The 25,299-nt window shown below is 51.9% G+C and overlaps 1 protein-coding gene across 1 annotated transcript in view; it reads left to right on the top strand.

Annotated features, from left to right (window-relative positions):
* ITGA9 (integrin subunit alpha 9) overlaps positions 1-24,822 on the top strand; it is a 250,599-nt gene extending 225,777 nt beyond the window's left edge. Inside the window, exons 27-28 of the mRNA XM_023764184.1 lie at positions 7,935-8,054; positions 20,168-24,822. Coding sequence (XP_023619952.1) covers positions 7,935-8,054; positions 20,168-20,266 — 219 coding nt within the window. The 3' untranslated portion in view covers positions 20,267-24,822. The remainder of the gene's footprint in view (positions 1-7,934; positions 8,055-20,167) is intronic.
* The last annotated feature ends 477 nt before the right edge of the window (positions 24,823-25,299 follow it).

Here is a 25,299-nt window from a genome sequence, read left to right as displayed (position 1 = left end):
GTGCATGGGGAGGGTGTGTGTCCCTCAGCCCAGCCTGCACCCTCTGCAATCTGGAACCCCTCGAGGGATGTCTGACTGCCCGTTTAGGCCCAATCCCAGTGGGATGGGATTGGGCCAAAGCCCATCCTATAAGACCCTGGTTGGAAAGGGTCCAAGTAGAAATCAGTCTCTAGGGACCTCTGGGATTGGGCCTAAACGGGCAGTCGGACATCCCTCTCACAATCCAGAACTGCTGGCTCCCAACTGCTCACCTGCCTGCCTACCTGATTTCCCCTAACCGCTTCTGCCTGCCAGCCTGATCACCACCTAACCACTCCCCTGCCCATCTTATCGACATCTAACTGCTCCCCTGCTGGCTCGATTGCCCCTAACTGCCCTCCCCTGCAGGCCTGGTCACTCCTAACTGCCCTCCCCTGCAGGCCTGGGGACCCCCAAGTGCCCTCCCCTGCTGGTCATCTTGTGTCCACATGGGGGCGGCCATCTTGTGTGTTGGAGTGATGGTCAATTTGCATATTACCTCTTTATTATATAGGATAGATCTGGGTATTAGCGTGTGTCCGAGACCAACCATACCAAGCTTACTTGGCTTTGTATAGACCCAAACCTGAGAGTCCTGGGTGAGACCTGGGGAGCAGCATTAGATGCCAATAATATGTTGAATTTCCTAGTCTAGTCAACCCAACCTTCTTCATTTCGGGGAGCGTTGCCAACAACTGAGGTTAGAAACTTCCCCAGGGCGAACCAGGAATCTACAGGCTCTGTTCTGCTACTTCAACTACCACCCACACTTTCTTCTCAAGCCGGATGAGAAGCTTATATGAATTACCTCGCAGGTCCATCTTCTTGATATTTTAAAATGGCAGAATGTACGAGAAACACATAAACCCACGAGAAAGAGTAAGTCTTTGGCACATGGAGTTTGTGCTAGGGTGAGGTCTTAGGTGCAAGTAGGCGGCCAGGCCGGCTCTGTCTCATTTGGGCAGAACCAGAGGGATGAGGAGGATACCTGGTGGCTCTCAGAATTGCCAGGGAGGCTGGAGAACCAGAACGGGGGTATAAGAGGAGTCAAAAAACCGGGGGGCCAGGAAGAGCCTGGCCCATGCCCTGGACACAGCCGTCCCTGGGTTCTTGTCCCCAGGGAGAGCCGGTCACTGGCATTTCTGGCTATTGTAGCGTAGCCTCGCCCTGAGACACACAGAGGAGGAGGTCCCAGCACTATACGTGGGTTCAGCACGAGGCTGCTGAAAAGTGACAGCTGTCCTTCCCACGTGCTTCTCCAATACCGAGGGTCGGTATCCGGCCAGCCAGCCCCCGGCTCTTCTTAGGGCTCCCATCTGAGCTAGAGCCCTTGTTCACCATCTCCACCACTGCATTGGCACTAACCTTGGGGCAAGCTGCATCATCTTGATGCAAAGCCCTTGCCTGATGCGCCCACCATTCAGGTAGTAGGAGGTCTCATTGCACACGAAGATGGCAAGGACAGGATGGGCCCTTTGACAGAATTCTCTCCCGTCACTCTCACGTCATCCCTGTGAACTAGGCATTACTGCTCCCATTTCTCTTGGGGAAACTGAGGCTCCAGGAGGCGAGGAGACTACCAGCCAGAGGTGCCACAGCATATCAGTGGAAGAGCCAGCCCTGCCCGTTTGCAAGACCCGAGGCTTCTTTGATCCCTCGTCCCTCTGATCCCGCCGTCCCGTCGCCCCGCGCCCACACACAGCGAGAGCCATTCTGAGCAGGAGGTCAGCATCACGGTCTTGGGAGGAAGACAGCTGGCCCTTTGTCTCGGGAGCGCCCTTGGCTCTCGTAGCCTCAGAAGCACATCATGTTCAGACTGAGATGCCTGTTGATTCTGGAACTCGTCCCTTTGTGGCCAGGTCCCCACGCAGATGCAACCTACTCATCAAGGGGAGAACTGGGGCTGCTCCAGGGCCCTGGGCAGCTTGAGGTCAAGGAGGGGCACTCGCCTCCTCCCTTTCAAGAGCGGTTCTGAGGGTCCGCAGGAGGAAGAGAAATGAAACCTCTCGGCCCAGCGCTTGGCGCGTCCTAAGTGCTCAGCAGATGTGCCCCGTTCTTGTCAACAAAGGGATTAGCGCCAGCCCAGCTTATTCCCCTGCAAATTCTAACAGGTCGAGGAATTTCTGGACCCGGGTCCGGGCAGGCATGGGCGAGGTTGACATCTGTTTATCTCAGCGCAGACTTGCAGCGTTGATCTTGCCAGATGCACAGCTTATTTTCTGCTCATTGATGTCGTCTCCAGGAGCCTCCCGCCTCCCCCCGGCTGATGGGCTTTCCGGAGGCTGTGATCCGAGAGCAGTTTAAGATATGGTTGGGCCGAGACCGTTTCTCCCAGCCCCCACGCCCCTCCCCTGCCCCCCCTCCCTGGCTCTTAGGTGTCATCAGCAGCAGGTGAAAATGACCTTTCATTGTCCCCCATGCTCTGCTCTTTCCACTTTTTATTTGGCTGCAGAGAGGGTCTTGCTGTTGTAATTGACCTCTAGCCCATTGAACCTCCCCTGGTGTGGGGGGGGTGGGTGTGGGGTGGTGGAACTGACCCCCCAGCTTGGGACAGGTGGGCCCCATTGTGGTCATGCCCTCGGGCCTTATGGAGACCAGAGCATTTCTAGCTGTGAATTAGGCATCGTCCCAATGGTCAGAATGTGGAAGCTTCCAGAAACACAGAAGTGAACCTGTGGTTTAGGTTCACCGCTGCCTCGGCCTGGAACTGGGCTCCTGGTTGTTTCCTGATGCCAGCTTGCCAACTTCAGGTGCCTTAGGCTTTATAGCGGCAGGCAGGGGGCCCAGCGTCTGGGTCTGTCCTCCTCGAAGGCTCTGTTGAAGCAAACCCTCATGCTCCTCGTTTTCTTGTTCTAGGCGTTGGCATCCAACACATAAGCCCTCCAGCTTCAGACCACAGCCACGCCAGCATCCATCCCTTCGCTGGTCAGAACCTCTTGTCTGCCTCCTACCACCCTCTCAGACCATCAGGACCCCGCCCCCTTCATCCTCACTCTCTTTTCTCTTTTTATACCAGATGCATAGCTCTCCCTTGGGGAAACCGCTCGCCCTGCAACCCTCTTACTAGGGCTGCTTGTTCCTTGAGCCCCCACATAAAGTTCTCCTTCTACTCTACATCCGTTTTGCAGCTAGAGGCCTCTCTGTAACCATGTCACTCCCCTGCTGAAAACCCTCCACAGCCTCCCATTTTCTTAAGACGGAGCACATAATTCTTACTGTGGCTGCAGCCTTGCCTAGCTCTCCAGACTCATCTTGAACAACTTCCTTCCTCTGGCTTCTGGTTCAACCTGTTTGCTCCAACCTCACATCTGCTTATCCTCTAACTCTCAACTCAAGCCGTTCAGCACGGAACGCTCTCTGACGGCCATGCCTAGCTCAGGCTTTTATAACCATGAACCTCTCCCTGGGGCCACTTTCCAGGGTTACAGTTTTGCGTGCATGTGTCTATCTGGCCAGTCTTGTCTATAAGCAGAAAGCTCCATGAGAGCAAAGACTGCCTGTTTTACTCATCAATGAGTCCCCACAGTCTTGGCAATAGTAGGTGCTCCATGTACGTTTGTCAGATGGATGAACGGGCAGGTGGGTGGATGGATGGACCAACAGATGAGTCGGTGGGTGGGCTCCCAAAGAAATAACATTTGCAGATGAATCTTTGAGGTAGAGCGAGGAGAAGCACAGAGACTCCAGCTGCCAGAAGCACAGAGACTCCAGCTGCCAGCCCCATCTTCTCTTTGCTTGCAGACTGAGTCACATCCATGCTTCCTCTGACGTTCTGGTAGACAACGCTGGCTTCATTAATTTGTGCATTCATGAGTCACAGCACGCATGCCTGCCGTGGTGTAGGTGACAGGAGAGCATGCATTTGACCCCTGTTCTCGAAGAACTCACAGTTTGCTGGAGTCTGTAGACAGGAAGATACATCATTACCTTTCAGTGAGAAGGACTTAGAACTGGGACTATGGAGCGCTCACTGTGGTTTTACAACTAAGCTTTGTGGAGCCGGGGGTTCCCTTGAGTTGGTTCAGGGGTGACTGGGGCTGGGGTGGAAGTGGGGTTGGAGGGGATAAGCTTGGGAGGGGGCTGAGCAGGCAGGGCTCTGGCTGCCTATCTTTATAGCCAGAGAATCCACATTCTTCTGTTTTATACATTGAGATGCTCCAGTAGGGCTTCCTCTGCTAAAAGCGTTGGAAATTGCCATGTTTCCAGAAGCTCTGAGAATGATTAATTCTGCTGAAGAGAGGAGTGGGCAGGCTTCTTGGAAGAGGGGGCGCTGGGGCAGAGCCTCTTGTTAATTTTGTTTAACTTGGCTATAAATGCTCAGTGAGAAACATGTTTAATAGTAAGAAATAGAAACGAAAAAAGCAACCATCATCTCAGAAACCACCTTTTACTTTTAAATGTTTCTACTGTGTGTTTTGGGGTTTTTTTTGCAAAGCTGAAGTCTTCTATATATTAAATTGATATCCTGATTTTCCTCACTCACCATTAGAACATTTATTATTTCCCCCATGTTACTGTCACATTTTCAAAGAACTTAAAACTTGGTATCAGTCAAAAAGTTGTCCTACCAGGCATCTTGGAGCAAACTCTGTCCCTTTCTCCTGAAGTGTGGCCCTGGCCCAGCAGCCCTGGCCTGCCTGGGGCTCATTGGACATGACAGTCCCAGGCCCCCGCCTGCCTGGCTGTTCAGAACCCGCCCTGTGACCGGGTTCCCTGTGGTCTTGCACACGTTGAAATTGGAGAACAGCTCTGGTGCCATGGGCCTGCTTGGACTTCTAGGACCCAGCTTCTGTGAAGTTCCTTGTTAACCCATAGAAGAGGATAACTGATAAACGACTTGCGCCAGAAAAGATGAAAGTGATTTCTGTCTGGCTGAAAATATAATACAAAAGGTTATATAAGCTATAATATATACCTCTCGGGAATTACCGAGTTTTGTATCTAGTTTCAGAATTCTTTTGTTTGTTTGTTTTTCCGTGACTACACATTTACAGTTGTGCTTATGGAAAATAATACAGTAATTAATAAGTAATAATTCGAGAATAAATGCTGGCCCAGGCGGCATGGCTCAGTGGTTGAGCATCAGCCTATCAACCAGGAGGTCACAGTTTGATTCCTGGTCAGGGCACATGCCTGGGTTGCAGGCTCAATCCCCAGTCAGGAACGTGTAGGAGGCAGCCAGTCGCTGATTATCTCTCATCATGGATGTTTCTATCTCTCCCCCCCCCCATTCCTTACTGAAATCAATAAAAATACATTTTTAAAAAATAAATTCTGCACATCTGGTGCTCACAAATGTAAACCGACTTTTGCCCCACCCTGTAGTCAGAGCCTTCTTCGAACTGCCTTTCCCAGCCTGCTGATTCCCACAGTAACGAATTAAATGCGTCTTTAACATGTATTCGCTATATTTCTATATGAGAGTCATGTTTTACGTTTTTGAGAATCATACTGTGACAGCCAGATTTATCATCGCCATTTTCAGTAGCTCTGTGGGATTCCACTTCATGAGGGATCATGACTGACTGACCGGTTGCCCTGTGGTTGGACGTTTAGAATATTTCTACTTCTGCACCAATTTAAATAATTCTGCAGCGACCCTCTTTGAATAGAAAACTTTTCCTGTTTGGGGTAAATGTTTAAGTGCGGAACTCATGGATCAAAGGGTAGGAACAGCTCTACCGATCTGGATAGAGTGTTGTCCCGAGGACTGAAGGGCTGTGGGTTCGATTCCAGTCAAGGGCACATCCCCAGTTGCAGGCTTGATCCCCGTGCAGGAGGCAGCCAATCAGTGTGTCTCTCTCACATCAATGTTTCTCTCTCTCTGTCTCTCCCCCTCCCTTCCACGTCTCTAAAAAGCAATGGAAAAAAATATCCTCGGGTGAGGATTAGCAACAACAACAAAAGATAGGAACGTTTGTAAGGTGAGCAGTATTGGAGTTTGTCACACGGGGAACAGAAAGGCATTCAGAGGGATAAAAAGCCAGGTCTCACAGAGGAGATGATGCTCATTGGCCAGCATGTCATGAATACACGAACATCTGGGGAGGGGACCAGCTTGTACCCTGTGCTGTGATACAGATTCAGTATAAAGGGAAGCCGTCGATCTTGTAAGCTGAGAAGCAACACGATGAGTCCTATGTTTTACAAAGACAGCAGCTGTGAGGCCTCTCCCCGGCTCCTGAAACGGTGCTGGGGAGAGAACAGACCTGACCTGGGGCAGCCACTGGGGGTGGGACGAGGGGTCAGAGAGAAAAGATGTCTAGAGACAGGATGCGTCGGTGGTGGAGGTGAGACCTGCTTGTCTTGTCTGTCCCTGGAGCCCAGGCTGCTCTTCCTCCCTTTGGGTTTCCATCTAAGATGGGACTTCCTAGAACCGCAGGATGCTGGGATCTCCACCCACAGAGGGGTTTATCCGAGCCGCCATGGGCGGGAACCGGCCCTGCCAAAGCATCTCGCGCACATCCAAGAAGCTGACCGGCATCACTAAAAATAATAAAAGATTAAGCACGCATTCCGGGGAAGTGACGGCGCATTCTTGCGGAACTTGCCAGACTAAACTGTAGCGGAAACTCTCCCTGTGTCTGTCTCCACGGAACCAGACCTCCCGGGCGGCTTCGCCGGGATGCAATGTCCCTGAGAAGCCAACAGGGTCACCCAAAGGGCTGCTCCTCGCAGCTGACCCCCTGGGAGCTCACAGCCGGTCTCGGCACTTCATGGTCAACAAGAAGCTCCAGCAGCTTTTATTCCGAGACCGCACGCCGGGATCTTACATAAACGATGTCAAGTCCCTTTCAGACCCCAGTCCACAGAGGCGGACACAGAGTCGTGTCCTGGTGGCCTCAAGTCACGCTTCTTGGCCAATAGTGTCTCATAGTTCATCTGGACAGGACACCACGAGAGAGTCTAAATGTGGGAGGGGATTCGGCGCACAGCTTCTTAGGGGCAGGAACCCAAAGGCATGACTCTGACTTTGGGACAGGACTCTCTCATCAGAACCAGATAGAAAACAGTGGGCTTAGATGACAAATGTTAGAGCCCATTGCCATCCCGCCACCTCCCACTCCAGGCACCCCTCCTTCAATCATCCTTGGTCAGAGCCCCTACGTGGGTGGCTGGATAAACCAACAGCATCTTCACACGGTGAGATGCCGTCCAGCAATGAGAACAAACGGGCCACAACCCGGCTCAGACTCCCAAACATGATGTTGAATTCCAGGTACATCGAGGACAAAAGCAGGGGGAGCTAATCCAGGCTGGTGGAAGCCAGGCTGGTGTTCCCCTCGGTGGGAGATGAGACTGGAAAGGAGGGTGAAGGGGCTCATGGGGGTGCTGGTCACATTCAGAACTTGATCTCGGTACGGGTTCCGCAGATGCACTTAGCATTGAGTGCGTGGAAACTCCGTGAGCTGTGCACTTGGTTAGGTAAACCTTTCTCTATATTAGATGTCAATAAATCGTTTTTAAACATTAAAAAGTAGCCAACCATGCCTGACCTCAAAAAGAATGTCCCTGCCGGCCATGACGATGCTAATAGGAGCACACACACCACCACCCCCACACACACACGCGTCCTGGCTGAGCTCTGCCAGATGCTGTGCTAGGGGTCTGTCTGCATTACCCTTGGATTCTCTGGGAGGTGCTGTTCTATCCCTGTTTTGCAGATGAGAAAAACGAGGCTCAGAGAGGTCAAGGGCTTTGCCCAAGGTCACACAGCTAGTGAGCATGCGTCGCAAAGAAGCCTCATGTCTGTTCCCAGAGCGCCTGCACGTTTTGTAGGCAGCTTTTCTTCCATTGGCCTTCAGGTGGGAAGGGGTGGTTTCTGCTCTAGTTGACTCCAAGTCCAGGCTGGGCTCCATCCTGCCAGGGCCACTCCGGCGGGAAGCGCTCTCACTCTCGCTCCCTTTGCCTTCCAGGTGGTGTTCGAGGCCTTGCACAACCTGGAGCCCCGTGGCTACGTCGTGGGGTGGATCATCGCCATCAGTTTGCTGGTGGGGATCCTCATCTTCCTGCTGCTGGCCGTGCTGCTCTGGAAGGTGAGTCTGCGATCGCGGGTCCCCAGAGGTCCCCACCTCTGGGCGCCCGGCCCTCCTGCCTCGCCAGGTGAGAGCTTCTTGGGAGAGGATTCCTGCTGGAACGTCTTTCACGGGGCAGGTTCAGCACACGGGTGGCAGCGTAACTCAGAACAGGAGCCTGGGGAGTAACCTCTGGGACTTGGGTGGTTGACCATTTATTTGGGGTGGGGGGAGTACAAGGTACCAGAGAAGGAACTACAGAGAGACTCACTGTTTCTGCCCCATGTGGAATAAGAGAGCGATTGCTTGGTAACTGAGACGGGCTACAGGCCCCGAGTCCTGCCAGGGTCGCTGCATCGTAACTTCTCCCACCCCAGGGTGGTGCGTGGGTAGGTGACCCGGGTGTAGACTTGCCCCGCCTCCTTCCCCAGGAGCACCTGCTCATCCTTTGTGACTTACCTCTTGTCACTTCCTCAAGGAGAAAGGGGTGTCCTCACCCCCAAGTCTAGGATGGTTTCTTTGCCTCACAGTCTGTTCTCAGAGAGCTGGAGTCCTTACCCTTCAGAGCCTCTGTGTTCATCCACCGCGTGTCGGTCATGATCCGATGAAGGTCTGTGTCTCCCACTGGCCAGCCATGTTCCTGGTGGGTGGGGCCCTGTCTGTTCTTGTTTCCATGGTGTCCTGGCTCCTACAGTAGCGCCAGGGCCCGGAGCTGGGACTCCCGGACGCCAGAGCCCTGCCTTCCCAGATTTCCAGGTTTCAGGTGCAGGCGGAAACAGCATCTTACATTATTACGAATGGATGTTTTACATTTAAATAATTAGTTTCATTGGGATTACAAAATAATTTGTATTTAGTGTTCCAACATAATAAGAGGGGGGGAAAGCAAAGCCCTAGCTGGTTTGGCTCAATGGATAGAACGTCGGCCTGCGGACTGAAGGGTCCCGAGTTCGATTTGGGCCAAGGGCACGTGCCCGGGTTGTGGGCTCGATCCCCATTAGGGGGCTTGCAAGAGGCAGCCAATCAATGATTCTCTCTCATCATTGATGTTTCCACCTCTTTCTCTCCCTCTCCCTTCCTCTCTGAAATCAATAAAAATAAATTTTAAAAAAGAGGGAAAAAAATTGTAAAGCACTCAGAGTCCACGTCCCAGAAATAACCATGGTGGCACAGTGCTGCCTCTTCCTGGCCCTTTTCTGCAAAATAGACACAGGCCAGGCATTCTCCTGGCGTTTGCTCGGTTGAGTAGCATGTTACATGCTTGTTACATTTTCCCAGAACATGCTTGATGTATTTTCAGGTGTAAGACCTCTAAAATGAAAGCATTGGGCTTAATTATTCATCTGGAAAAGTATAATAACTACGCTTTTATCTAAGAAGTCTAGAAACACAGACAAAAATAGTGTTTTTATTGTACACTAGATGCCCGGTGCACGGGATTTGTGCACTGGTGGGGGGCGTGGCCTGTAGGGATCAGCATGCTGTGGGAGCACCGCTCATCCCAGTCAGACAAGCGGCGCTCCCACTGTGGGAGCTCACTGACTACCAGGGGGCAGCTCCTGCGTTGAGGTCTGCCCCCTAGTGGTCAGTGCTTGTCATAGCGACTGGTAAACCGGTCGTTCTGGTCATTCTGCCATTTGGTTGCTGGGCTTTTATTATATAGGATTTTTCAGATTGACAGTTGGACTTAATCACTTTAAGTTTAGAGATACTTCACCTGAAAAGGTGTCTGGAAGTTGAAGAACAGTATTTTGAGCCCTGGCTGGGTAGCTCAGTTGGTTAGAGCGTCGTCGCAATACACCAAGGTTGCAGGTTCAACCCCCCCCGCCCCCAGTCAAGGGTATAATACAAGAGTTAACCAGTGAATGCATAAGTAAGTGGAACAACATATCAATGTTTCTCTCTCTCTTTCTTTCTCTCTGCCCTCTCCCTCCCTTCTTCTTTCTAAAAGTCAAATTTTAAGATAAAAAAATTTTTAAAGAAAAGTATATGGAGCATATTACATGAAAATACGTTTATCTTACATCCCATGCATTTCAGACACCAGGCGTCTGTTCACAGTATTTAGTCATCTTTCCATGTCGTTAACAACCTGTTTCCAGCGCTGCCTTAAGGCTGCAGGGCCCGCAGATTACTCATCCACCTCTGATGTTGGAATTTAGGTGGCTCCCGGGTTCACACTTCTTTCAACAGTGCCGCAGTGAATATCCTTGGAGCCAAATATTTGCACAAATCCTTCGTTATGTGCTTAAGAAATCCTGGAAATGGCATTACCGAGTCAAAAGAAATGTGTATGTCAAGCCTTTTATCACACATTGCCAATTGCCCTCCAGAAAGGTTACACCATGCACCCTCCTGTAAGCCCTGTATCCTAAGTGCCCAATTTCCTGTATATTTGCCAGGAGTGGATATTACCTTTTTTTTTTAAATCTGCCAATTTGTTGTTTGTTTAATCAGTGTGGCCGGATGGATTCTTAATGCTCCGTTTTCTCCAACTCCTTCCTGCTGAGACAGCCGCTGGTCTGTGGGCGGAGAACAAAGCCAGCTCAGTGTGTGAGATCTGAAAAGACAGTAAGGGCTTTGGTGTGTGTGTGTGTGTGTGTGTGTGTGTGTGTGTGTGTGTGTGTGTTCCTTCCTTCCGTCTGCCTTTGCATGGGCTCTTGAGATGAGAAGAAGTGCCATCCTCCCTGATTGGGTGTGTGGGACAAGACAGGGATACAGAGAGGGCAGTGTGTCCACTTGCTGTCATGGCTCGGATGCCCTCCTTCTGGCCTCCCTCTTGGCTCTGCCGTGCAGGGGGTCCCATCTCCCGAGCACACGCCTTCACCCGCCATCTGCTTAGCTTTGCTTTGGTTGTGTTTGACTGAAGCAGGGGTCGGCAAACTCATTAGTCAACAGAGTCAAATATCAACAGTACAACGATTGAAATTTCTTTTGAGAGCCAAATTTTTTAAACTTAAACTATATAGGTAGGTACATTGTTATTAACTTAATTAGGGTACTCCTAAGACTTAGGAAGAGCCACACTCAAGGGGCCAAAGAGCCGCATGTGGCTCCCGAGCCGCAGCTTGCCGACCACGGGACTAAAGAATGTGGTCGCAGGAGGTGGCTGCCGTGGGGCAGCCAAGCCCCGATGTCACCCAGCTGTGTGTGACCCAACAGAGCCAGAACCATGAAGGCAGACATCCCCCTCGGCCGTGGCCTGGGGAGGAGAGCAGAGGGCGGCAATCACAGGGCCTTCACTGGGCGAGGTCTGACCTTGCATTTGGTTTGGGTTTTCCAGGCAACGGAGGGCAGGTGGATATTCCATGTAGAGGGAGCAGAGGTGAGAGATGAGCAGGCTTTGTGGGGGACGGCTTGTGAGGTGTGTCAGGGGAGGGCCGTCAGTGGCCGCCGTGAGATGACCTCCCTCAGCTGGGATGGGGCTGCCTGACCAGGAGAAAGGGGGACCCTGGGGGTCTGGAAGCAGAGCAGTGGTGTGGCTTCATCTGTTTCAAGAGGGAGATCTGGGGACAGGATGGGGACGAGGTCCATCTCCATGGGTGGGGAGGAGGGGACCCAGTTAGAAGAGGCAGGACGTGTTGGCGGTTGGACTTGAGGGGTCGGGAAGAAGTTAGTATGTGTCTCTTGCTGGCTTTAGAGTAGATGGTGAGTGGCTTCCCTAACCAGGTGAGGAAGGCAGGGCTGGGAGTCGTTGTGGAAGAGAAGGAGTTCAGTGTCAGGCTTTGTGAGTGCGGCTGCCTCCAGGGGGACGAGACTTCCTCCCAGTCACCCTCACCAAGCAGAGGGCAAGTCAGCAGAAGGACGTTCTATCACCTCACTAGCCTGGGCAGTTTTCTCTTCTGTTTCTAGGGCTGAACATATTTATCTCAGCCATTTTTTCAAGTTGCATGCACACACACACACACAGAAATGTATTCATTGCCACTTAAGCAAGAGAGAGAATTCTAAGGATGCAAGGTCCTCATAGATACCAAAGGAAATGTGTGTATTCAGACCCAGAAAATGTCCACAAACCAAAGCAGGCACTCTCCCTCCTCCCCCCTTCCCATTGTCCTACACAGCCCTTCCCCCTGCTCCTCTAACGCCTGCATCATCATCTCCATAGCAGACCAGCTTTCTCCATGCTTCCCGACACACGGGAGAAAATGGTCCTCCAGTCACCTCTGATTCGCGTTCTAAAGTCTTAGAGAGAGACTCTCATTGGCTTAGCTCCCGTCAACTGTGGCTAGGGACAGGGAGTTGGCTGAGAGAGAATCAGACTGGACCAGTTTTGGTCCCATGTCTCCTAATCCAAACAGCTGAGGCTGGGGTACGAGAAAAATGCAAGATGGCAGTTTGAGGTGATGGGGTGAAAGTGGGGGTGAATCACAGAAAAGAAAGAGACTAGGCAGATATCCCAAAGGCATTCACTCCAGCAGGGTTTCATGGCTGTTGGTGGTGCTGATGCCTGAATTGCAGGCTTTTATATTGTATCAGTTAGCTATGGCTGTGTAACAAACTGCCCCCCTGAATTGAGTGACTTTGAACAATCATTGCATCATATCATACAAACGTGTGGGTCGGGAATCCAGGAAGGGTTTGGCTGGTTGCTGCTTCTGTGCCATGTGACATTGAGTGGGGCCACTCAGTGGCACTTACCTGGTGGCCAGCCTGGTCTGAGGAGTCTGAGATAGCTTCACTCACATGCCTGGCACATTGTGGGGATGGCTGGGAGGCTGGGCTCAGCTGAGCCCCTCTTCCTCACCACGGGGACTCAGGGCCCATCCGTGTGGCCCTTCCAGCGGAGTGGTCTGTCTTTGTCTGTGGGGGAGGCTCCAGGAGAGCGTGGTAAAGGCTTCCAGCTCTGCCAGAGGTAGCAGCCCAGCCCTCACTCCGTCAGTTAAGTGACCAGAGATGATGGCTGAGCCGTGTGCGCCCTGAGAGGTGAGGAGGACTTGGCGGGTGAAGGAGCCTGTGCCACCAGCTCCTGGCCCTTCCGGATGTCACTGTGGTGCTACTCACACACCCATCGCCCGCTGTTGATCTAAAATGGAAACCCAGAGCGGAACTCCAGACTCCCTGCCTCCTCTCCCTGTGACTCTGGGCAGACCCCGGAGTCTTCTAGAAGGACTGCCCGCTGGCATCTCAGCCACTCTCTCATGCTTGGCGGCAGCAGGCCCTGGCCCCAGCGCAAAATCCACAGCGAGGGCCTTGAGCTAACCAGACCCTTCTACAAATACTGAAATGGATCCCAGTCAACTTGCCCAGAGCCGGGATGTTCGCAGACACCGGGAGCCATAATTTAAACTTCATGTGCGAGGATCACAGGAGCCTGCCAAACCACCATGCAGGAAGAAAACTTTGAAATACAAAGCCAAGCGCTTTTACGGGGGGAAACTTCAAATGAGTCCCTTCTCCTTCCCCTTAGCTCCTGGCGGGGTCTGAAGCGGCCTGGGCCCGGTGCCTCTTGAAGACAATCATAAAGGCCTGTTTATAGGAGGACGTTCCCTAGACATTTCCTTGTTCAGCGGTTCAGTAGCGATAACAACTTTGTGACCTGTACCTTTAAGAAGTGCTCGCAATCATTAAGCCAGCCTTTGAGTCAAGTGGTAAGAGGATCAAGGTGCTGGGATGTCTTTCACTTAGAAGAAAAAACAACCTCATTTGGGGCCCCAGGCAGCTCTCTGCTTCCTCCTCCTTTATGCAGTTTGCCAAAACACACAGGCCGCCACTCAGCGAGGGAGAAAACTCGGCATCCTCCCCTACTGCTTTCGGCCGAGGAACCTGTCCTCTCTCTCCTGTTTGCCCCGCCAAGATGGCCTGGAGCAGAGCGCAGTGCCATGGCCTGGCCAGCCCTGTGGCCCGCCCTTCCCAAAGGCCCCGGCCCCGCGGGCCCCTCCCTCTGACCGGTGGCGAAGAGAGGGCTGCAGAGTGTGTTGTCCGCCCTCAGAAAAAGGACTGCCTCAAACTTGACCTCAGCTGGAGCTATCCCAAGAGCCTGCTGCTTTCGAGCTGGCTTTGGGCTCCTGGTTTTTATTTGAGAGCATTCCTGCCAACCCCCAGCAGAAGCACTTAGAAAAATAAATCTGCAAAATGGCTCAGAGAACGTGAAAGGTTTGGCAGCCCCCCCCCCCCCCCCCCACCCCCCACCCCCGGGAGTCGCTGGGGTCGTCACCTTTCCTCCAGCCAGGCTGGGGAAGCCATCCTTGCTTCTCCAAAGGAAAAAGAAAAATGCATAGACATGCATACACGTGTCCGTACACACGCATGCACGCATGCACACGCGCGCGCAAGCACCCATCACGCTGTCTCAATTAAAACCATGTGCCAGAGACACTCCGTGGGGCTTATTTATGTTTGAAAGTAAATACTGGGCTGATGTTGCAGGGTTGACATCTCGAGGCAGAGACATGCTATGTAAATAGTCAAGAAACTGAAGAGATCCATAAACAGGAGGCCTGAGTTCAGCCAAAGAAGGAGTGTGCCCGAGTCCTGGGAAGAGCTGCCCAGAAGGCAGACCAGGGGCCAGGGAAGGCGGGGGTGGGGGTCAAACACGAGACCAGATGCCCTGGAGTCCAGGCCAATCTCTCTCTCTCACCCCGAAGAGGCCGGGGCTGCAGGCTGCAGACCCCAGGACTCAGTCTAGCCTTATTTCCTCCTAGGCCCCCTGCCTTCCTAATTAGAGCTATTCGGGGGAAATCTGCTGTTTCCCTAGAAGTTTTCTGGTAGCTTTTTGGTACAAGTTTATCAGAAAAATGGTGTGAGTCTGTCCAGAGGCTCAGGGAGCTGCTTTTGGGGGCCGGGGGACCTCGCGGACTAAAGGCCAGGAAGCACTGTGCTCCCTCGGGTCTCAGCTCAGCGACACTGGGCTTGCTCTCTCCTCTCCGGTTCCCATGCCCGTTTCCTCTGCGGCGGACAGGACAGTGATCAACAGGGCCTTTTGCTCCTCAAGTGGCAAAGGAAGCCCTGGAAGGTTCCAGAAAAAGTGCAGAAAAACATTGACTCCATTGGGTTGGAATTGAGTGTGGGGGAATTTCCCACATGCTCGGCATGAGCTCAGCTGGCAGCAAAAGCAGAGGCTTGCCCAACACTTCTCAAAGTTTCCTCCCCAACGCAACCATGAGTCCTCGCGGGAGGGACAGTGTGTGCCTAAGGAAGGCCTGCTGCAGGAGAGGTAGGCCTTTGAAGTCTTGCTTGGTCTTAATTTTTTTTTCCAATATATTGATTTTTTTACTGAGAGGAAGGGAGAGGGACAGAGAGTTAGAAACATCGATGAGAGAGAAACATCGATCAACTGCCTCCTGCACACCTCCCACTGGGGATGTGCCCGCAACCAAGGTACATGCCCTTGACCGGAATCGAACCTGGGACCCTTCAGTATGCAGGCCAACGCTCTATCCACTGAGCCAAACCGGTTAGGGCATTGGTCTTAATTTTTAAGAATGTTATAATTCTTCGTAATAGATCCATGCTTTAATAGAAAAGTTGAAAATTCACTTTTCCAAAAACTCTCAGAAAAGTTGGCATCAGGCAAGGACTCTGTGCCTGTCCCTTCTTCGTGAGTCCCGGGCACACCGCTGTGTGCCCCACGGGCTGCAGTCCCAGGTTGGCTTCGGGGACCAACCTAAAAAGCTGTGGCTGTGTTTCTTGGCCGGAGGAGGTTCGAGAAGGCCATTGGTCTCGTGGGCAGAGACAAAGACACTGGCTCAGAGCCAGCAAACGACGTACGTATCCCGTGGCCCACGCGTCGTTCGTTGGTGCGTGGGCGGTAATCGGGACTCTGGGGTCCCCATGCCACGTCTCTGGCCTGTACCGCTCCTCTGAGTAGGTCCTGGGCACTGGCAAACCTAGTTGACACAGTTGTTTGGGGGCCACTGCTTGGTAAACTCAGAGCCAGGGCTTTGGGCTCTGTATCAAAAGCCAAACCAGGCTCTGAACAAAAGCACTAAGGCGATCGGCTCATTTCTGAAATAGAATTAGTTTGGTCACGTAATCAGCGTTGGTTGGTGTGACAGAGTGGGGTCTGATGACAGGGCACCCTTGTGCAAACTAGTAAACAGCGCCCCCTCCTCCAGAAACCTGACTTCCGACTTTCCAAAATTCAGACTCTACTGGTTTCCTTAGAAGAAGTCTCTCTACTGACACCTGCTGGGAAATAGTTGAAAGAAAGTCTGCGCCTCTATCTGTGATGCGCGTTGTTGGCACCTCCTTCCCGCTAACAGGCACTCCAGCCGTGCTACTGTACCCAGCGCTCCCTCCCCATGAGAGTGGGCTGTGTTTTAAGACATGGTCTTCAGCTCCAAGGAGCAAACATCAGTGGCAGCTGCAGCCTCCCCTCTGGAGACCACACCGAGGCCGTGTTGGGCACGGGGTTCTCCAGACCCCGCGGTGTTGGAGTGGGGCAGAGCGTGGGTCAGGCGGCGCCCGTCCTTTGGGAAGAAAAGAGCTTGCTTCTGGGTGCCTGCAGGAGACGACAGCACCTTCACGTTTAGGCAACAGATGTGACACCCATGAAACATGAGTACACGTGTGAGTCAGTCCAGGTACTCTAAATCCTTGCTAGGTTGTTTGTTCACTCTGCATCGGATCTTCACGCTGAGAAAGTGGCGACCTTTGTCCTTCTTAGAGAGGGACAAGGAGAGTCTGTTCGGCAGGACAAGGCACAACGACGCTCTTTCTATCTAGAACCCCGTCAGCTGCCTCTCTGCCACCCTTCCTGGGGCTGTTCATTCGTTAAGTCAGACAGAACACGTGGCGTGCTGTGTCAGTTAGCTCATGCTGCGTAACAAACCACCCCAAAGTCTAGGCGGGGGTGGGGAACCTTTTTTTCTGCCAAGGGCCATTTGGATATGTATAACATCATTCTCGGGCCGCACAGAATTATCAATTTAAAAATTAGCCTGCTGCCCAGCCGGCATGGTTCAGTGGTTGAGTGTCAATCTATGAACCCGGAGGTCCAGGTTCAATTCCCGGTCAGGGCACATGTCCGGGTTGAGAGCTCAATCCCTGGGGTGGGCAGGGGGCAGCCTATCAATGATTTTCTCTCATCATTGATGTTTCTATCTCTCTCTCTCCCTCTCCCTTCATCTCTGAAATCAATAAAAAAATATATATTTGGTTAAATTAGCCTGCTACATTTGGACTAACTCACCCCTAATGCCTTGGCAGGGCCAGACCAAATGATTTCTTGGGCCTTATACAGCCCACGGGCCGGACGTTCCCCACCGCTGGTAGTGGCTTAAAAGCAACAACCATCTATATAGCTCCTAAGTCCGTGAGTTGGACTGAGTTTAACAGGGTGGCCCTCCAGGCTCAGCTGGACTCACACACACCTCTGCAGGCAGTGGGGGTGGTTGGTGTAGGCAGTCCCCAGCTGGGTGGGTGCTCATCTTTCAGCAGGCCAGTCCATACTCAATCTCATGGCCCGGCAGGACTCCGGGAAAGTGAGCAGACACGTGCAAGGCCACGTGAGGCCCAAGCATGGACCTGACAGAGCATCTCCTCCATCGCATCCAGTTGTCAAAGCAAGTCGCAGTGCAGATTCCGGATGTGGGAAACAGACTCCACCTGCAGAATCACGTGGCACAGGGCAGGGATGCAGGGGAGTGGAGGATGGTGGGCACCTCTGCAGGGTCTCACTGATGCCAGGTACAGATGAGATGCTGAGCTCTGGGGGGTGGAAAGCCAGCGTCCTGCCTTCAAGGAGTTCTAAGACACAAGCAAAATGAGAAGGGAGCAGACAGTTGAATTTCAGCTTGATTAGCGCCACGGTAGAGATAGGTTACTTGTCTGGGATTGAGGGTGAGTAACCGGGATTACTGAACCATGACCCCATCGGCAGGCAGAGCTCCGTGCTAAAGAACCTCATTTCCGTTTTATACCCAGCCCTATTGGCATGGTTATGTTCTCGTCAGCACAGAAGGGACACATGACATTTTTCCCCATCAACCATCTTTCTCTTTCAATAATGATCGCTCAAGCAGTAACTTCCCAGGCAGACATTCCCATTCAATCTTGGGTTGCTTTTCTGTGGGTGTGCTTCGAGGGCAATGACAAGGACCTTTTCCTATTTATCCAGAACTTTCCGGCCAAGCCCCTTTTCCACATCCCTTGCAGAGGGGAGACAGCCGTAGGGACTTGGGGAGAGAAAAGTGCATTTGTGGGGTTGTCAGAAAGTGGGGTTCCCACAGAGGTGGTCTGACGCTGCGTAGAAGAGACCTCAGGGCTGAAAACACGAGGAACTCCATGTCTGCTTGCAACCCTGGCCACGAGGACTGGTGCTCACAACCCACGACCCTTGCCAGTTGTAAGGAAGCTTCTAGTCCGCCCCAGTCATTCACACAGCACCACTCCATTGACTCCGCTCAGAGTGAGAGCTCAGGATGGCCTTGGCCATGTGGGTGGAGACGTTTCCTGGGCAGCTCTCTTGATGGTTCTCTACTTCGGCTCGACCAGTGAGCCCCCTTGGGGGTGTGGGGGTAGGAAGATGGTAACGCAAGGGAGTTCTGACCCCGTTGCCCTCCTTGCTCGGGGAGCTCACACCGTCAGGTGACTGTGGATGCTTGTCTCGTAGAGCAGCGTGAAGACCACCGCGCAGACAACAGCGGGTTAGCTGTGCCGGGACAGCGGGTTTGCTTGGTGATCTGCGCACGGCAGGTTCCTCTGGGCATTCCCTCTGGCAGCAGGCGGTAGAGGTGGCGAGTCTTGAGCATTTTCAAATAGGACTACGGGACTGTAAGCTACCGGCAGCGTGGCATCACACACCTGCCGTGCAGCAGACCATGTGTGGGTCTCAGTCCTCTATTCAAGGGGATTGAACGGAGGATTTGAGGGAGGCCATTTAATTAGGAGGTGATCTCAGAGATCAGAGCAGGGAAACAAGGCAGGGAAGAGAAGGAAGCCAGTCAAGGAGGCGTCAAGCTGCTTAGCACTGCGGGCACGTTCCACTGGGAAAGTGCGGGACAGGCACCTCAGGGATGTCACCCCAAAGAGAGAGGGAGCTGGAGTACCGCCAGTCCGGGCAGCCATGCCTCCAGGCAGGTGCAAGGAGGGACGTCTGACCTCAGGAACAGATGCCACTGATGCTGGTGAGCGAAGGACAAGAGACGCCGGGTCACCCTGGGCTACAGAAAGTTGCTTAAGTATTGGGCAGTAGAGTGCCTGTAATGACTGTCTGGGCAAAACAAAAATTCATCTCACCCCGTGTGAAGAGCCAGAAGACCCGAGAGGGGAAGGTCTTTTCAGAACCGGGGTAAAGGAAACTGCCGTCCGGTCAGGAACAGAGGCCAGGCTCCTGGCTGTGGCACGCGCACAGGTATGAGACAAAGACCTAGGGCTCGAATGCAGACCCGAAGACACTTCCCCAAAGCCTATTATGGGAGAGCAGCAATTATTCAATTAGTCCACGGTGGCTAGTATCTCTCAGGATATGAATAAGTTTATCAAAACCAAATAAGCTCAGGAAATGCCAAGCCCTGGGGTTTCTTCTATCCTTTCCTAAAGGTTTATTAGATCCTTTACTGCTGTGTACATTGCAAATCTCTTTAAGAAAGAAAGAATGCAGCGTTTCCCAAACTCATTTGACCATGAGACCCATGTTACTCCCCAACACCTTGGAATAACTCTCTGTAACTAGTGTTCCCTGGAATACAGTTTGGGAAACACTCCACCAGAAGTACTTTCCAAGGAGCAGTCATGAGATAGCCTGGGGAAGTCCATGCATTGTGAAAAGTGGCTCCACATAAGGCTCTGTCTAAAGCAGTCGAATGAGAGATGTTTTCCCAGCCAGCCTTCCTGGCACTGAGTCCCAGTCATGCCACTCCTCAGCCCGGTCATGCCACTCCTTGGCCTGGTCATGCCTCTCCTCGGCCAGGTCATGCCAATCCTCGGCCTGGTCATGCCTCTCCTCGGCCAGGACACGCCTCTCCTCAGCCTGGTCATGCCACTCCTCGGCCAGGTCACGCCTCTCCTTGGCCTGGTCATGCCTCTCTTCAGCCAGGTCATGCCACTCCTCGGCCTGGTCATGCCTCTCCTCAGTCAGGTCATGCCACTCCTCGGCCTGGTCATGCCTCTCCTCAGCCAGGCCGCGTTACAGTCCAAATGGCTGATTCCTCAGCTTCTCTAACCCGGGTTCTCTTCTGTCTGCCTTTCAGATGGGCTTCTTTCGCCGAAGGTACAAAGAAATTATTGAAGCCGAGAAGAACCGGAAAGAGAACGAAGACAATTGGGACTGGGTCCAGAAAAACCAGTGACCTGCCCCACCAGTCACATGACCCACTCATGTCACCTGTCGTCCTTGACCTTTGTATCTTCCATATTTGGAAGAAAGAATGTTCTCCAGATTTTTCGGAGGCCCCACTGATGCTGTTCTCGTCTTCATTCTATCCAGCCCAGGTGCCCACCTGAGGCCGCCACTTCGGCCAGGTCACGTGACTGGAGCCCACCACTTCCTTTTTAAAGATGAACTCTGAACTTTGGAAAGCAAGCTACAGAGCCGAGCAATATTTATGGATGCAACGTGCATGGTCAACCCTCAGGGGAAAACTGTTACCTAAAAGTATTTTTATAAATATAAGCCTTTTATACTGATTATGTCTTTATATTTGTATCGATGTTTTATTATTTCTATTAAATAGTTATATAATTCACTCAAGCACTGATATCTGGCCTGGAAACACATGTACATTCGTACAGATTTTAAAGGATAAAAATCTTACTGTTCTTTGCAACTTGCTGTTACAACAGACTTGCCGATCAAATCATGGGAAGAAACCTCGTGTCCTGAATCCACCAAGCTTGCGGCTCTGCGTATAAACTGTGATTGTGGCCGGACCCCCAAGGCAACTTTCACGACTGTCTTGCCTGGAGTCAAGTTTGACGTTAATGGGCTAAAGAACTATAAGTATTTTCTCATGTGTACCTTTCATTGGAAGATTCCCAACAGGAATTTGGATGGAAAACCTGATTCCCAGCAGCAAGCCTGCTCTGCATCCCCAGCAGGCATCTCGCCCTCCTTCCACTGGATTAATAGGCGAATTGGAGCAACGCCAGCCGGTCATCTGGTAAACCTCAGAATGGCATCACGTCCTGGACGTTGTCCATCAGAGTCTGCGCACCTCAAGGACTGATGAGTGCCCACCCCACAGAGACTTGTGTCAGATGCTGTGCTGTGTTGCCTTTGCGGGGTCCTTTGAGTTCAGAGGTCTCCAGTTCTCTATCACTTTTGCTAATGGTAATTGCAGATTCCTTCCCAGAGATGACCGTTCAACCTGTTCTTATTGTTTAAAATAGTGTCTTTGGTGGGGTTCCCAAGAAGCAGGCCCCAAGACGAGGCTCTGCATGCAAGTAACTAATTAAGGAAGTGCTCCCAGGGGAACACCGGTATGGGGGTGAGGGAAGCAGGGAGAGGGAGGAAGCCAGGGGAAGGTTCCATGGAGGGTAGCGTCAGCCAGATCCTGCAGGGGAGCTCTGGAGGGTAGGTTGCATCTCAGGGTTGTCCCAACCTGAGGCAAGATGGCTGAGCCTTCACACTCTTGCACCTAAGGAAGAGGTAAACCTTCCACTCCCAGTTCCTACTGCAAAATGGCTCCATAGCTCAGGGGTAGTCCACTAAATTAGAGCTGCAGGTGCACCCAACCACCACCTGGGGAGGCATACAGAAACGGTGCAGCGGGATCTGGGCAGAGCCCCAGCCTCCTCCCCTCCTCCCTGCAGGGTTGGATGCTGAGTGATGGCCTTCAATATCCAAGCTTTCTGTTTGACAGCGTTTACTATTGGACGGGCTGGGCTGCCCAGTATTGAGTGCATTGTGGTTTTCTAAAAAGGGCACTGAGCCGGTGGCTGTATCGTGCTCAGCACTGTACCTGGCGCCTTAGTGAACACTCAGTAACTGTTAGCGGCGATGGCTGCTGCTACCACTGCTGAACCACCATCTGATGAGAGAGAAAACATGTGCTCAGAGCAGGGTCTGGCCGAGAGTCCTTCATGGCTCCTGCTCAAGCCCCAGTCCATACAGATGGGCATCCAGTGGGAATGAGACAAAAACAAGATGAAGGACCTTTCGTATAGGACCTTGTCTACTGGCAGCTCACATGGTGGGGGGCTGTGGACACCATCGGAAAGACACAACTCAACTTCAGGGGAGATAGGTTTTCTAGACAGTTGGCTAATACTTGCAAACATCGAGAAAGCTCTGGGTGCTGGGCAGCTGCGAACCTGGCCTGGGACATGTGTGTGTCTTTTCGTTTCTTCTTACGCGTCGACCCTGATGCAGGAAGACAATGACTGTATCGTGGTGGCTAGGGGAACAGGCAGCAAAAGCCAGAGGGTCAAGAGTATGTATGAAGGAGGCTGATCCAGAATGAAGTTGGGGATGTTGCGTCTAAGGGCTGGAGGCACAGAGGTAACCACAGGGCAGATGGAGGCGGGGAAACCAGTTCTGGCACGGAGTTTGCCTATGAGTTCTATCAAGAGTAATAAAAGCAGTCTTTAGTGGTTGTAGTCGCTCATTTAGAGGATATTTATGGGTCCCCTGCTTTGCGTCAAGCTCTGTGCTAGGTTCTGGAAGCTCCCCAGAGAACAACACCACAGGCACTTTTTGCCTACGGGGAGGCACACCTCCTGCAATGGAGGGTAGAGAGTGGATTTTTGATTTTTTATTTTATGAAACCCCATTCACAGCTTCCCTTTGATGGGCTTTTATTCGTTGTGTCACGTTGTCCTTTAATAAATGACTTAAAATTCTTAGGCGGTAGTCCTGGGCCGGCTCCCTGGGGGGCTGGCCAAATGCTTTTATAACCACTCCCGCAAGGGCTGCAGACACATTTGGTGACGGTGTGGAAGGCAGAGGGAAAAGCCTCGTTCCCATCGGGGTGGGCTCCTGGGGGCGGTGTCAGAACCGGGTCCATTTGCTTCTGGATGGCAGACCCGCCTGAGTAGTCACGGCCCCAGGCGGTCACTGAAACTTCATGAGGCAGTTTTAAGAAAATCATACTCGGCATCAGCAGGAGCCAAGACCAGCAGCCGCTGCAGGAACCCGTGTGGGAGGGACGGTGCCTCTGCTTGTCTGGCCGCGCTGAGGAGCAGGCGGGGCACCGCAATGGCAGGCGTCCCCACGTGGCCGGCGCTCTCAGCTCCACCCCAGGTCAGGAGCCCTCGCTAGGCTTCTAGGGGAAGCAGACAGGGTGCGTTGTCGTGTCTGTGTTACTACTCCAGAATATTCTCTTACAGTTCCACAGTGAACTCCAATTTCTACCCTTCCCGTTTCGTTGGGTTCACTGTGGAATCTGCTAAGACAGTAATTTTCAACAGGTGTCCCTCAAGAATGTTTAAAACATGAGACCTGACTATTTCGCAGGGGGCACTGGCCTCTTTTTTCTTAGACTGTCAAATCAAAAAATGACAACAGCCGACACAGTAGCCTTCCGGGGTGAATGAATCCGAATTGTACCTTCTTTGTTGTTGGTAGCTCTGCAGAAAAGATAATATGGGTTTTGGTGCGCTGCAGAATTCTAGTAATTAGTTTATGTGTGCCACAAGATGAAAAAGGTTGAAAATCCCTGTTTTCACCAACTGTCAGAAGGATTGGGATAGTGAGGTGCTTTTTAAATGTGAAAAAGGGCCTTTGTAGAAAGAAACTGAATAAAAGCATGCCTGCCCCCCCCTTTCCAAAAACAATTTGCTTGTGATCCGTTTACCTGGCACTCACGAGTCTCGGAACATCCCCAAAGTGAGCCCTGGACTGTCGCAAAGAGGAGGCCGCGAAGTTTAGGAGCGGGGAGGCGCCAGAAGAAGTGAGTGGGCCCATTGGCCGCATGATGACTGACAGGCACACATCTGGAATCACTTAGCACAGAGGTCACTGAGGCTTTCCCAGGCAGTTCTTCAGGAAAATTCCACCACCAGGGGTATTCTGAAATCTGGTAAACATTGTAGGCAATCCAATAGAAAGTCCTTCACCACATCACGGAGAGCCTACAGTCCTTGAGCCAAAGGCCACCAGGTTAAAACAGAAAACCTGCAGGCCTCCCGGACATGTGAAGGGCCTGTTTTCCATAGGAAGCCTAGTGGATCCCTCAGGGGAGGTGTGTCTTGTAAGCGACCTGTTCATGGCTGGCAGAGGAATGTTGTAAGAGGTGATTCTACTACTTTTACTTGTGGGAAGGCGTGATGCCCAGGTGAGTGCAGTTCCCAGTAGGCTAGGCATGAAACATACATCTGGTGAAATCTACATACATCTGACTCAAACTGCCCCAAAGGTATGCACTGGAAGGCTTCTAATTTGGAGGGAGATGGCCCTTTCACAGACAGGAAACGCTTGTCATTTTGGAAATGCCCCAGTCTACGGGGTTTTTGACGATACAGAGCAGTAACATACACAGTGGGGTGTATTTTCTGAAACAAAGAATGGCCGAAGGGAGTGTCTTCTGATTTTGAGCCCCTTGCGGGGATAAGGAACGCATTTCCCACGTGGTGCGATGCTTTGTAGCACAGTGGTCTTGATTTCAGACTTTGTTAAGGTTTGGGGTTTTTTTATTCTAATGTGCACGGTGTGACTGGCAGAGTGAGTTTCAAGGCTTTAAGAGTGATTAACTGCATGCAGGCACCCACGCTAACTTCACTTCTAGAACTTGACTGATACCTTCATGTACATTTCCATCGAGGAGTTTTGGCGGGAGGGGCGTTCCTCCTCCCGGAGTCACGTGTATTTAAAGTCTATGCAGTCACTTCTAATTCACTTACACTGTTTGGGAAATGCAGGTTTACAAAAGTACATGTTTGGAATAAAAGGAAAAATGGCTGCAAATGATTCAGGAGTTCGGTCTGCAATTTCTTTGCTACTGAAGAACTTGGACCTCTTCAGGATGTTGAAGATGGGGATATGAAGGTCCATCTAATTGCTCTTGAATAACCCACTTAATGTGGCTGACCTGTTCCTGACCTTTGGCCTCCATTCACCTTCTTTGTGCATCACCTACCTGCCCAGGGCCACACCTGAGACCTTGATCTTAAGGTAAATGTTCCCAAATTAAATAGGATACATTCCTCATTGTTAGTTTACTGTTACCACATGATCCACCAGTCAGTCGCTGAGCATTTTCCCAGAAGCCTTTTGGCCTTTACACATTTGCAAACAGTGTGTTCTTTGTCTTTTTAAATATATTTCTATTGATTTCAGAGAGGAAGGAAGAGGGAGAGAGACAGAAACATCAATGATGAGAGAGAATCATCATTGGCTGCCTCCTGCATGCCCCCCTACCCCCCAAACCCACACACACACACACAC

This window comes from Myotis lucifugus, unplaced genomic scaffold (assembly GCF_000147115.1).
Source record: "Myotis lucifugus unplaced genomic scaffold, Myoluc2.0 scaffold_319, whole genome shotgun sequence".
Taxonomy (NCBI): domain Eukaryota; kingdom Metazoa; phylum Chordata; class Mammalia; order Chiroptera; family Vespertilionidae; genus Myotis; species Myotis lucifugus.
Note: the sequence above shows the minus strand (reverse complement) of the source record. Positions and strands in the feature narration are given on the sequence as shown.